The sequence below is a fragment of the Esox lucius genome, chromosome 1 (genome assembly GCF_011004845.1).
Source record: "Esox lucius isolate fEsoLuc1 chromosome 1, fEsoLuc1.pri, whole genome shotgun sequence".
NCBI classification, from domain to species: domain Eukaryota; kingdom Metazoa; phylum Chordata; class Actinopteri; order Esociformes; family Esocidae; genus Esox; species Esox lucius.
The window spans coordinates 36,584,756-36,597,849 of record NC_047569.1 but is presented as its reverse complement, the minus strand read 5'-3'; the positions used below and the strand labels follow the sequence as shown (position 1 = coordinate 36,597,849).

The 13,094-nt window shown below is 41.2% G+C and overlaps 1 protein-coding gene across 1 annotated transcript; it reads left to right on the top strand.

Annotated features, from left to right (window-relative positions):
• The first annotated feature begins 2,031 nt into the window (after nucleotides 1–2,031).
• eif3k (eukaryotic translation initiation factor 3, subunit K) lies at nucleotides 2,032–5,703 on the top strand. The gene is made up of 8 exons (XM_010873906.4): nucleotides 2,032–2,215; nucleotides 2,559–2,657; nucleotides 4,160–4,280; nucleotides 4,444–4,521; nucleotides 4,805–4,871; nucleotides 4,959–5,036; nucleotides 5,119–5,244; nucleotides 5,586–5,703. The coding sequence occupies exons 1-8, from the start codon at nucleotides 2,154–2,156 to the stop codon at nucleotides 5,615–5,617; spliced, it is 663 nt and encodes a 220-aa protein (XP_010872208.1). The 5' UTR covers nucleotides 2,032–2,153; the 3' UTR covers nucleotides 5,618–5,703.
• The last annotated feature ends 7,391 nt before the right edge of the window (nucleotides 5,704–13,094 follow it).

Sequence of the window (13,094 nt, the reverse complement as noted above, 5' to 3'; positions counted from 1 at the left end):
GCACACTAACACCCACTGGTGTTAGACTGAGGCATATTGCAAGCAACCACAGACAAACCTCAGTTGATCAAGGGAATGTGAATGGATAAGAAAGTCAGTGATCGGTTTTGGATTACCATGATGTTAAGTTCGTCAGTTTCCACACAAATTCCAACGAAGGTTTGGCTTCCAAATTTAACCTAACTCCTCTGAATTGGAAAGAAGCAGTGAGGTAAAATACCACTGCAACTTGTATGAATGCCTTCAGCGTCTTCAGTGAAAATTAGGAGTGTAGCATCTTTTAAATTATTTTGTCTGTAGACTCCAAAAATTACTTTGAGGTATAAGTATAGATTATTTTATGTAAACGTATGTGTGTACTTAATGGTTTCACAGTTCAGAAATTACAATGTTCTGTAGGTTTGAGGTCCAGGCTCTCCTGTTCTGGACCTTTCAATAAGATTTGTGTTCCTTGGACCATGGCTATCTTTGCATTATGCAGCCAAGAAACCGTCCAGACAATCCTAGAGGAACAGATGATTTTATTTAGGGCTAATCAGAATCTCTTCAACTGATTTCGGGTGACAACAAACTACCTTAATAATTGACTTGGACTGTAATTGGATCAATGGTTACAATCCCCATTATAAAGGGGTTGCACACTGAACTGGTTCACTTGCTACCACCTAACTGCACACAGAATGTCACCACTGTAAGGCCAGATCAGAGGAGTGCATTATAAACTGTGGTGTCCCACAAGGTTGAGTGCTAGGACAATTTTATTCTTCCTGGGCTACATACTCCCAGTTGGCCAGAGCTTACTACAATCATCAGGTATCTCCACAGATATTCAGTGGGGTTCAAGTCTGGGCTTTGGCTGGGCCATTCAAGGAACCTCACAGATTTGTCCCAAAGCTTCTTGAAGGACCTCTCTGTATTTTGCCCTATTCATCCTTCCCTCAACCCTGCATCCCAGCTGCAGAGAAGCAACCCCATAACATGATGCTCCCACCACCACCACACTTCACTGTAGGGATGTTAGTAGCCAGGTGATGAGCGGTTCCTTATTTTCACAAGACATAGAGCATTTTCAATAAGGGTGTGTTGACTTTTGATATACACTTAATGTGTTGACATAGTCTAACTCTGACCCACACTCTCATTTAAGACCTTTAAAGGTGCTTAGATGCACCCACAACCAGTTCTGAAGCTTGACTGCTCTGCAGAGAAAACAGTGCTGAACACAAAATGGAGGGTTAACTGGTTGTTTTTAACTGGGTATTCAAGAACTTTGGAAAGGCAGAGCAGGAGTATAATAGTCAGGGTCTAGCTTGTCGTCGCCTATGAAAAGAGGAGTTCTGGCAGCAGCTTTCTAGTCCTGGGGGATTACAGATGTTTGTAATGAGAGGTTAAACAGGGTCAGATGCACCCACACAATTTTCTACAACTACAGTTTTGTTATATTTGCATTGTGTTTTTGTGAATTAGAAGATAAATGCAACAATTATATACATTAATAATGTATGTGACTGTAACGACACTTTGCAGACAACTGAGAAACTACAATCTTAATTAATATAACACAGTATTTACATTGAATATTTCATAAAAGCTTTAAAATAATAAGTGACCTAATATATTTTGTTTTTCAGAAAGCTATATTTTTATACAAATACATTTTAAAAAAGTATATTTGCACATGGATTGTCAAGAGTAAAATATTTGATTTGTATGTGTAGGGATCATTGTGATCCCCATCTGCTGGCCTTTGAGTGTATCGTCATCATGCATAATTCTGTTTGGATAGGAACCATGGTATCGGAACTAATGTGTTTTTCATCTTTTGGTAATGGCGGAAGGAAAACGATCACATTCACGCCATTTTAGACGTCCATCAATCAACCATATTGTACATATATTTGGCCATTCATGTATAGGTTCAACAATGCAATATATTATAGTGATTTATGTAGCTTAAGCTGTAGAAAATGCACATTTAAGCCACATATTCTGCTTATGTCCGTCATTAATTCAACTTCCCTCAAACGTCACGTCCTCACAGCCCTTTCCGTTGCAATTCTTGTATCACTCCGGCTGCGTTCTTTTCTACTTGTCGGTCCACGTGTGGATTTCTTATATTTTAGCACGAAAATCTAAATAAGAGTTTGGGTCAAATGTCGTCGTCATTCGAGCAAATGAGAGCCAACGTGGGAAAGCTCCTACGGGGAATTGATAGGTATAAAGACTTGACAAATAGCTGCGCTGACTACCTAGCTAACAGAAAGTGTTTTCGTAGCTACGGTGCATGTATGCCGATTCAGTTTGCAAGCACGGTTAGCTTTTAGGTAATATACACTTAGCTAGTTATTTTAAAAAGTTGACGTATAACATTAGCTAGTTGGTCTAACAACGTCTTACTGCCAACATATCTTTGTTTTCCCAGTTAATGTTACGTGTTAACTATGTGGGTTACTGACACGGAGCGTTTATCCCTATGACAGCTGACGCTTTGTTGATATCTTGTGTTAACTGTGTCTCTTATCCGTACATTTAGTGTTTCCTTGTGTCTCCTCTTTCAGATACAACCCAGAGAACCTTGCTACATTGGAGCGCTATGTAGAAACGCAAGCCAAAGAGAATGCATACGACCTAGAAGCCAATTTGGCCATCCTCAAATTGTGAGTGACCTCGAGTTTTGCATTTCGTCCCATATTGCAAGTACACAATGACCAGAGACCACTTACAGCTTTTAACTGTAAAACTTGTTGAATGCCTTTCTGATTATTTGGTACCAAATATAAATGAATGGTTATTTTATGTCATTTGAGTTACTTTTATTGTTTAAATATAGAACATGTCTGTTAATGTGTGGATTCTCCCATGATAATGCATAACCCTGAATGAGTTGTGAATAATCAGAGTTAGAAGTAGAATAAGCTGTCTGACATCCAGTGCTAACCTTCCCTGTTATTGGTAATTGTGAGAGGTTTGCTTGTTGTGGGGCTCTGATCTCTGTGATTCTGTAAGGTTTGATATACACTTTATGATTGCCTATTCTGTACAAGTTGGATGTTCTCACATTTACAGAGTTCTATGGCCAAATCTGAATGAAGTACACCTGCAACTCCAGGACCTGGGGGCTCAAATGACTTGGTGCCCTATGCTTCTAGGTTCTAAGAGCGTGTTGCTGTAACCTTTGTTTCACATGGTGATTACTGTGACTACCTAACACATGACTGACAAACTAAATATTGGATAGGCAAAAACAGAAAATGGGTCGGCAGAACCATACAGCCACGTCATTTTGTTGACCCCGCTAACACTACGCGTGTCTTCTAAGCGATCCGATTTTGTTCCACACTGAACGTTTGACTGGAAGTCAGTCAGAGCAGTGTGATTTGAAGTAATGGTTACCCTGACTGGAAACGTAGATGGGTTCGCAGGCGCTGGACTCATCTGAGGGAGTCGCAAGAGCGCAGTGTGTCTTAATGTGAAGGTACATTGTATCAAGTGTTAAATTGACACGAGGTGCCGGGCCGCTCTGAATGGAACACATGAGTGGGTGTTGGCACCAAAAATGCCATTTGCTACATTCAGTTCTTCCGACACAAATACAAAACACTTTTTTTATTTATTGTAGCACGTTCATATTGGTGTCACTCTTATTGGTTAATGGCTGATTTTGCTACAGCTTGCAAAACAAGCAGACATCTTAGGTCATTTATTCCAAGACCTCAGAAGCCCAGGCCTCACGACGGACGTGTAACACGTTGCTTGTTGTGTATAATCTGTAAGTAGAATTACTCTTACCTCAGTCGACCATGAGATTCCAAGTTGGGAGTAGTTTTGACAGATTTGTATCTGTATGACACAATGCCCAATTGTTTGGGACAGACCAAAGGAAAAAGTAGTTTAGAAAATATTTAGTAATATAAGTAATTAGTAAGTAATTATAACTACAGCGTTTTAAGCATGCATGATTTGCTCCCTTCACAAAACCAAAGATGATTTCAATAGGTGTGTGGCAGGTTACAATTGTCTTGAGTATCCTTGGTGAAAGTCCGCTATAGAGAAGAGGCTAACTGGTTGCTACGTCGCGGTGGAGGGAGGGCGGACATTAGCGTAATGATAAAAAGGCAGGCGACCCTATCAGTAACAGATGCTGTTCTTGTTCCCGTAGGTACCAGTTCAACCCTGCCTATTTCCAGGTGACAGTGACATCTCAGATTCTGCTCAAGGCCCTGACCAACCTACCGCACACAGACTTCACCCTGTGCAAGTGCATGATTGACCAGACACACGTATCCTTTTGGTGCTCAGAATTGGCTGGTATCAAGCCTGCAGTTTTTTTTGCGTGTTGTTCATTTGACTGCTCTGGCAATCTAATCAAGGTAAACATTGACAGTCACCAGTGTGTGGCCAGTTGTCTGCTCAGTGTGGTGTCTTTCCTTAACCCCCCTGAAGCAGCAGGAGGAGCGTCCAATAAGGCAGATCCTGTACCTGGGAAACCTCCTAGAGACCTGCCATTTCCAGTCCTTCTGGGTGTGTATGCAATATGTGCATTACACTTTGTTTCTTTGTTTTAGCCCTGCCCACATTTTTCACAACTTTCCCATTATATTCTGCAAAATGTTGGCATATAATCCTGACCGTATAAGGAGCGGTTCCAAATACAACATTGAGGTTGAACATGTGACACTGTGGTTCTGGCTGCAGAGGGATAGCTGTGCCCTTCATAAACCCTATCATGTCGTTGTGTTTTTCCCAAAACGTTTTCATCCTATCCGTGGTGGGATAACTGTATGGGTCTCATCTGTCCCAACAGTCCAGCCTGGAAGAGAACAGGGAGTTCATTGACGGCATCACAGGGTTCGAAGACTCCGTGCGCAAGTGTGAGTTGAATATAAAAAATAAAACGGGTTAGATGCTGACTGGATAAATACTGCAATGTAAACTTGATATTTTTGCTCTGTCCACAGTCATCTGCCATGTGGTTGGAATCACATACCAGAACATTGAGCATAGACTTCTGGCTGAGATGCTCGGTGACCCCCTTGGTAAGGTGGATGCTGTGTTTTGGATTTCTGTAAGTCACGTCCCACAACACGGCGTCTGCTTATTGGATTGCTTTCAATACAGACACACAGGTGAAGGTGTGGATGAGCAAGTACGGGTGGACGGAGAACGAGGAAGGACAGATCTTCATCTTCAACCAGGAGGAGAGCGTCAAACCCAAGAACATTGTGGAGAAAATTGACTTTGAGAGTGAGTGTTGCTGTCTTGTTTTAGGGATATCATCAGATTATGCAAGCACGCGCACAGGCTATTCAATATCCAAACAACTTTGCCACATTGCATACCAGCCAGCAGACGCTCATTGGTGGAAAAAAATAGCACAAGCTCTTTCTACCATCCAATCACATTCTGGAACCAACTAACAGTGATTCCAGTCAACCCTGTGTATCGTGTTTTAATCAGATCTGATTTGGGCTGCCTGTCTAAACACGGCCTATGTTCATGGAGAGACCTGCTTGTTGATGTTTCTCTTTCTCTGGCTTTTTTCTCCTGCTCTGTCTCTCTTCTGTCTTCTTCCTTCTCTTCTACAGGTGTATCCAGCATCATGGCCACATCTCAGTGAAGGACAAACACGACACACAGTACAACCAGATAGCAGTTCATATGACAAACCAACTGTTTCAAATAAATGTAAATTATCCATTCCCACTCTGACTCAGTGTGCCAATTTATTTATAGGACACTGAACTGTTCTCTGATATGGGTGAAGAGGTTCAAACAATGGGGCATGTGTAGCCTTTTCCCAATTCACCCCAAGGGCTGTGTTAACCCAAGGAGAACAACTGAGAATTTGTCATTTTTCTTTTGGCCAGTTGGATCTCTGAAAAATCTGAGCCGACTGGTCTGAAGAACATTTAGTAGGTTGAGAAAAGTTTGGTAATATAATCCTTAAAAGGACTAAATCACCAAAGCTGATCAATAAGTTAACCAGTCAACTCAGAAAAACATTTAGAAATATCTAGTGATGCTGGTTAATAGTGTATTCAACTGTAGGCTTCATATCTATCGAACATTAGCTCACATTTTCATTTGTTAGCTAGCTAGCAATCAGCAAAAGCACTAACCGCTGTCAGTACTCAATACAGTACATTACTGAATTAACAGGCCTAGGGCATCTTTCAATCTGAGACTCGCTATGTTATTTCTTCTGTTGTCTCTGTAGACTTTGAGTGTTGTTGCACATTTGGGGGGGGGGGGGTACACCTGAAGATCACCGTTCACTGAGGCCCTCCATACAATCTGCCAGAGCTTGAGAGTATTTGCAAGAAAGAATGGAAAAACCACCAAAATCCAGGTGTGCTAAGATGGTAGAGATATACCCAAAGCTGTGGTTGCTGCCAAAGCTGCTCCTACAAAGTACTGAATAAAGAATCTGTAATATGAAAGTATATTTTATTATTGTGCCAAAATCTGTGTTTTTGCATTGTCATTATAGGGTCTTGTTTATATTGATGGCAAAAATGTATTTAATCTATTATATATGAAATCTATAACACAATGTGGAGAAGGTGAAGGGGTCTGATTACTTCCTGAAGGCACTGTAGAAGTTAGCTGATAAACTGTAGTGACCTAGTTACCGTGATTGCTTGACAGACTGTTAATGCGGCTAACCACTAACCTACATCAGATAGCCATGTTGATTTCATGGGTGGTTTTTCTGTCCATGCACTAGAGCATATACAAGGTCTTCACTTATTTCTTTGTGTTTGTCCCAGTAGGAGTACCTGACAGCCTATCCGGCTTCGCCTGCGTTGAACTCCGAATGGTCCAATGGTTTGTCTCTATCCTGGTTCATTAAGTGTAGGGTGATGTTGCCTCAAGACAAATATTCCTTTTTGCCCACTAATTGTTGAGGTTAGTATTTTTGGAGTGAAAGCTGATATTCGAGTTGTACCCTAAGGAAAAGGAAGTTTCGAGCATTTGTTCTACTTTCACATGCTGTCAGCCTCCAGGTTCCACAGATACCCTCATAGTTATAAATATTGCCAATATTTAGAATCTGTCACTATCGTAATTTTAAAAAAACATTTTCGTATATTAATTTATCATGCTTGCAGCACCTTTTCTTTTGGACATCAAACAATAACTATGGAGTTAAATCTGTCTCAATATTCGTAAATATATCTAGAAAATCTGTGCGTATATTCATCACAACTCACAAATAAAAATTGGATTTGTAAATGTGAAAAATATTTTATAAATAAAAACATTCTGTAAATATGTAAACATGTTTCACAAATATAAATAAAATGTGTGAAAATGTAAAAACATTTCGCAAATAAAACATTTCTGTAATATATATATATATAACTATATATATACTTAGGAGGCTAAGTATCATTACAATGCCTTATCACTGTAATTGTTGTAGCAACAACACGGAGGAGAATGTTCGTCTTAAGTTAAAGATAGCAGAGTTAGAGGCTCGGCTTCTGACGCAAATGCCAGGCAAGGATTATGCTAGTGTAGAAATAGAAAAATCTGCGTCAGTGCCACCAGGTAGAAACGATAGTTTTGTTAGCCCCCCGGCACAGCTCCTGCAGCCGGGCAATAACTTTCTCTTGGTCACTGGGAAGAAATGCCGTCGACCAGTTAAACCTGAATCGTTGCTAAAACCAACTGAGACTTTGAACAGGTTTTCCCCACTGGAGTCGGAGTCAAGACCCGAGCCGTCTTCGGAGGGGAATGGTCGGCAGGCATGTTCTACCGGTGGACTTGAAAAACTGAAAACTTTAGTCATTGGCGATTCCATTACCCGCAGTATTAGACTAAAGAATCAGCCGGCGATCGTACATTGTTTACCGGGGGGCAGAGCCACCGACGTAGCCGCAAATCTGGGGTTGGTGCTAGCGAAGTCTAAAACTGGCAAGTATAGAGAGTACAGAGATATTGTTATCCACGTTGGCACCAACGATGTTAGGATGAAACAGTCAGAGGTTACGAAGCAGAACATAGCATCAGCGTGTAAATTAGCTAGAAAGATGTGTCGGCATCGAGTAATTGTCTCTGGCCCCCTCCCAGCTAGGGGTGGTGACGAGCTCTACAGCAGACTTGCGCAACTCAATCGCTGGCTGAAAACGGAGTTCTGCCCGTCGCAGGAGGTAGAGTTTGTAGATAACTGGCCTTCTTTTTGGGACTCTCCCAGAAATAGGGCCAGGCCTGATCTGCTGAGGAGCGACGGACTCCATCCTAGCTGGAGTGGTGCTCTTCTTTTGTCTAGGAACATTGACAGGAGTCTCACTCCTATAGCTTTAACATGAGATAGGGTGCAGGTCAGGCTGCAGGCTGTTAGCCAGCCTGCTAGCATAGTGGAGTCTGTCAATAGCATAGCCAGAGTAGTTAGTACAGCTTTACCTATTGCCACTGTGACTCGTTCCAGGCTGAGAAAAGTTAAACAAGGTAGTGCTAACAAAAACAACCTTATTAAGATAAAGCCTTCCTCCACCTCGGTCAAAAATAAAAATAATTGTATCACTTCGCATCTCAAAATGGGACTCCTAAATATTAGATCTCTTGCTCCAAAGGCAGTTGCGGTAAATGAATTAATCTCTGATCATAAACTAGATGCTATTGGTTTATGTGAAACGTGGCTAAAGCCTAAAGAATTCACTGCCTTAAATGAGGCCTCTCCTCCTGGCTATACTAGTGATCATATCCCTCGTGCATCCCGAAAAGGAGGGGGTGTCGCTAATATTTATGACAGTAAATATAAACTTACTCTCAAACATATCACAGAGTTTCATTCTTTCGAAGTTTTACTCATGAAAGTTAACCAGGCCGATAAATCATTTTACATAGCTACTATTTATAGGCCCCCCGGGCCATACACATTGTTCCTCAATGAGTTTCCAGAATTCTTGTCTAACCTTGTAGTCATGGCAGATAGTATTCTAATTTTTGGCGATTTCAATATCCATATGGAAAACCCCCATGATCCTCTTCAAAAAGCCTTTCAAGCCATAATCGACTCAATGGGTTTCATCCAACATGTCTCAGGTCCAACACATTGCCACAATCATACCTTAGATTTAGTCCTGTCACGAGAAATAGATATTGTAGATCTAATAATTTACCCCCAAAATCCTGGATTATCGGATCACTGTCTTATTACATTTACCGTTAAAACAAGAAATTCACTTGCCCCCCAAACAATGAGTTTCAAAAGCCGTACTATAAATTCTCGGATTACAAATAAATTCCTTGATATTCTTACTAGTTCGCTCTTAAATGACAGAGTAAATAAATCTGTAAACGATCAAATCGAGGATCTAAACTCAATACTGCGAAATACATTAGACATAGTTGCACCACTAAAAACTAAAGAAATACGCAACAAGAAACTTGCTCCTTGGTACACCGACAATACTAGAGCACTTAAGCAAGCCTCCAGAAAATTGGAGCGAAAGTGGCGCTCCACCAAGTTGGAAGTATTTAGACTAGCCTGGATAGACAGTACAGTACAATACCGAAAATCACTCACGTCTGCTCGATCAGCTTATTTCTCCAACCTGATTGAGGCGAACAAAAACAATCCAAAATTTCTCTTTGATACAGTTGCAAAGTTAACAAAAAAGCAAAGCTTAGCATGTGAAGTGGGTCTTCACTTTAGTTGTAATGAATACATGAACTACTTTGATGAAAAGATCGTCACCATTAGAAAACAAATAACTGAATCCCTAAATAGTTATGGTCCTAAAAATCTCGGTTGTCCGGAAAATTTCCGGAGCCTCCCTGATCAGGTGTCAATGGGGACACTTGAGTTTTTTGATACCGTATCGCTCGACACATTTACAAAATTTGTAATGAGTTCTAAACCCACAAACTCTCAGCTAGACCCGATTCCTACAAAATTACTTAAGGAGTTATTTCCTGTGCTAGGTCAGCCAATGCTGAACATAATAAATTGCTCCCTTTCCTCCGGATGCATACCAAACTCACTAAAAATTGCGGAAATTAAGCCTCTTCTAAAAAAATCTAATCTAGATCCCGACATATTAAACAATTATAGGCCAATATCGAACCTCCCGTTCCTCTCAAAAATCTTAGAAAAATGTGTTTCCCAACAACTGAATGCCTTCCTAAAGACAAAAAACATTTATGAAATATTCCAGTCTGGTTTTAGATCCCATCATAGTACTGAGACTGCACTCGTGAAGGTAACAAATGACCTTCTAATGGCCTCAGACAAAGGTTCCGCATCCGTCCTGTTGCTTCTTGATCTTAGTGCTGCTTTTGACACTATTGATCACTCCCTTCTCTTAGAGAGACTGGAAACCAATATTGGGCTACGTGGACATGTTCTAGCCTGGTTTAAATCTTATTTATCTGAAAGATATCAGTTCGTTAGTGTGGATGGCATATCCTCTGACAAGTCAAAGGTATGCTTTGGAGTTCCTCAAGGCTCGGTTCTGGGCCCATTACTTTTCTCACTATACATGCTCCCTCTGGGCGATGTAATCCGAAATCACAATATTAACTTTCACTGTTATGCTGATGACACACAGTTATATATTTCAATGAAGCATGGAGAAGCCCCTAAATTAGCTATTTTGGAAGCATGCGTTTCAGACATTAGGAAGTGGATGACAGAGAATTTCTTGCTCTTAAACTCAAATAAAACAGAAATGCTCCTTTTAGGACCCAAAAAACAAATAGCGTTGTTAGCAGATCTCACTGTGAACCTCGACGGCTGCATGGTCGTATCCCAAAAAACTGTAAAAAACCTTGGCGTTACCCTTGACCCTGACCTCTCATTTGAAGAACATATAAAATATGTCTCAAGAGTTGCTTATTTTCATCTTCGAAACATCGCAAAAATTAGAAACTTCCTATCAAAAACTGATGCAGAAAAATTAATCCATGCTTTCGTTACTTCTAGATTAGATTACTGCAATGCTCTTATCTCTGGTTATCCAGACAAATTAATAAATAAACTTCAATTAGTGCTGCACACAGCTGCTAGAATCCTAACTAGAACAAAAAAATTTGAACACATTACTCCTGTCCTGGCATCCTTACATTGGCTGCCTGTTAGGGTTAGGGCTGATTTTAAGGTTTTACTCTTAACCTATAAATCAATACATGGACTTGCTCCTACTTACCTTGCTGAAATGATCCAGCCATATATACCTACACGTAACCTTAGATCGCAAGACGCAGGCCTTTTTATTGTACCTAGAATTTCTAAACAAACAATTGGCGGCAGGGCCTTTTCTCATAGAGCTCCACTCCTGTGGAATGATCTGCCAATTAAGGTTAGAAATGCAAACTCAGTGCAAACTTTCAAGTGTCTACTAAAAACTCATCTCTACAGCACGGTTTATAATTAGGTGTAGCCTGGCCCGGGGGCGTGAAGGTGACCAGTAGGCTTGATACTGTCCACCCTTGCTGTCTTGCCAGGTGGGCTCTCGTCGCCACTGGGATGCCCTCCCTCCAATGCCCTTCGGGGGAAGAGTCACTGGCTTGTTGTTGACTCTCTACTTGCGCACTTGTGCAGTTGGGCTGTACGCTACTAGCAATACTCGGCCCTCATTCAGGGGGGTTGCGGTTGGTGGGTGTCCCTTTGGTTGATGCCTGGCAATGTGGTTGGATTGATTTCCTGCCTGTTGGGCCCTGTCCGGGGCCTCCCCCGGGTAGGGCCACAGTGTCACCGGACCCCCCCGTCTCAGTTTCCAAGGTGTTACGCTGCTATATTATTGTGCTGGGGGACATGAGGGATGTACTACTAACTTTTCTCAGTTTCCTCCAATTTTAAATTTTAGAAGGAGATGAGGTCCTGGTCCACACCTGCGGATTACCTGGTTTGGGGGGACCGTTGCTGTTCCTGTCCTTGTCCACTTGGTCATACTTCTGACCTAGTCTAAAATCAAATATACTCTGGATTTAGCCAAGAGAAATTTATTTATTATTCCAATTGGACTCTTAATATCTCACCCGGCACAGCCAGAAGAGGACTGGTCACCCCTCTGAGCCTGGGTCCTCTCTAGGTTTCTTCCTAAAATTCGACCTTCTTAGGGAGTTTTTCCTAGCCACTGAAATTCAACACTACTGTTGTTTGCTCCTTGGGGTTTAAGGCCGGGTGTCTCTGTAAAGCACTTTGTGACAACTGCTGTTGTAAAAAGCGCTTTATAAATAAATTTTGATTGATTGATAACTGTTGCTTAACAATTACAAGTGTTGACTTATATTTACAAATAATTTTATTTGATCTGAATTTTATACATAAACATTTTCGAGACATTTACCTTCGGTCGACAAGTTCTCGTGTGCGTGTTTTCAGTCAGAGGGCTCGCTTGGTGGACTTATGGAATATCCGGACTGGATCCTGGTAGATTGGAGTCTATAGGGAGTTTGGACACGTTTTTCCTGAAATGTGAGTATAACGTTTATTTGTATAACAATATTTGACTGCATCACAAATGGGTAATATGAACGTGTTTTCGACTTCAGGCAACTAACTTAAGCACAGTTAGTTACGTCAGCCTACATCTGGTTGGCTAGCTAGCCAGCTAGTAGGCTACTGTACTGTAGCTTAACTAAAGTAATGAAGGTATCTAACCCGACGACGCAACTGAGTAGATAACGGTATGTTGTTTAGTTGCACAGTTGCATTCGGTTCATTCATTATGAGTCTTGCGCGTCATGCTAACGTTAGTGGTTATAAAAGGAAAACTGTATGCATGTGTTCAGTGGCGTTTTTATATGTAAAAAATGGGCACAAACCATTTCAAAATATAGGATACATACCAGTAAAGCTACAAAACTCCCTCTTGCTACTGATGTGTTTGTTTAATACATCAACAAACAGTGGCTCTACAAAACACTTAAGGACAGAGCAGCTTGCTTCTACCATGTGTTGTAGTACACATACTGGAGAGACCTTGTCTAATTGCGCTCCTTCTCTCTCAAGCACATGTAAAATTACCACTGTCACATTTACAAACCTAAATTAGGAATGCAACCAAGCTCAGAACCAATGTGCCTACAGGGCCACATGCGAACAGCAATGAGCTCAACACCACTGAAGGCCACAACGAAGC

What these genes read in the sequence shown, in the direction of transcription:
- eif3k (XM_010873906.4), top strand. Translation starts at nt 2,154, where the DNA reads ATGTCGTCGTCATTCGAGCAAATGAGAGCCAACGTGGGAAAGCTCCTA. An exon ending in CTCCTACGGGGAATTGATAG is followed by an intron (nt 2,216 to 2,558) that starts GTATAAAGACTT and finishes CTCCTCTTTCAG; the next exon opens with ATACAACCCAGAGAACCTTG. An exon ending in CGAAGACTCCGTGCGCAAGT is followed by an intron (nt 4,872 to 4,958) that starts GTGAGTTGAATA and finishes CTCTGTCCACAG; the next exon opens with TCATCTGCCATGTGGTTGGA.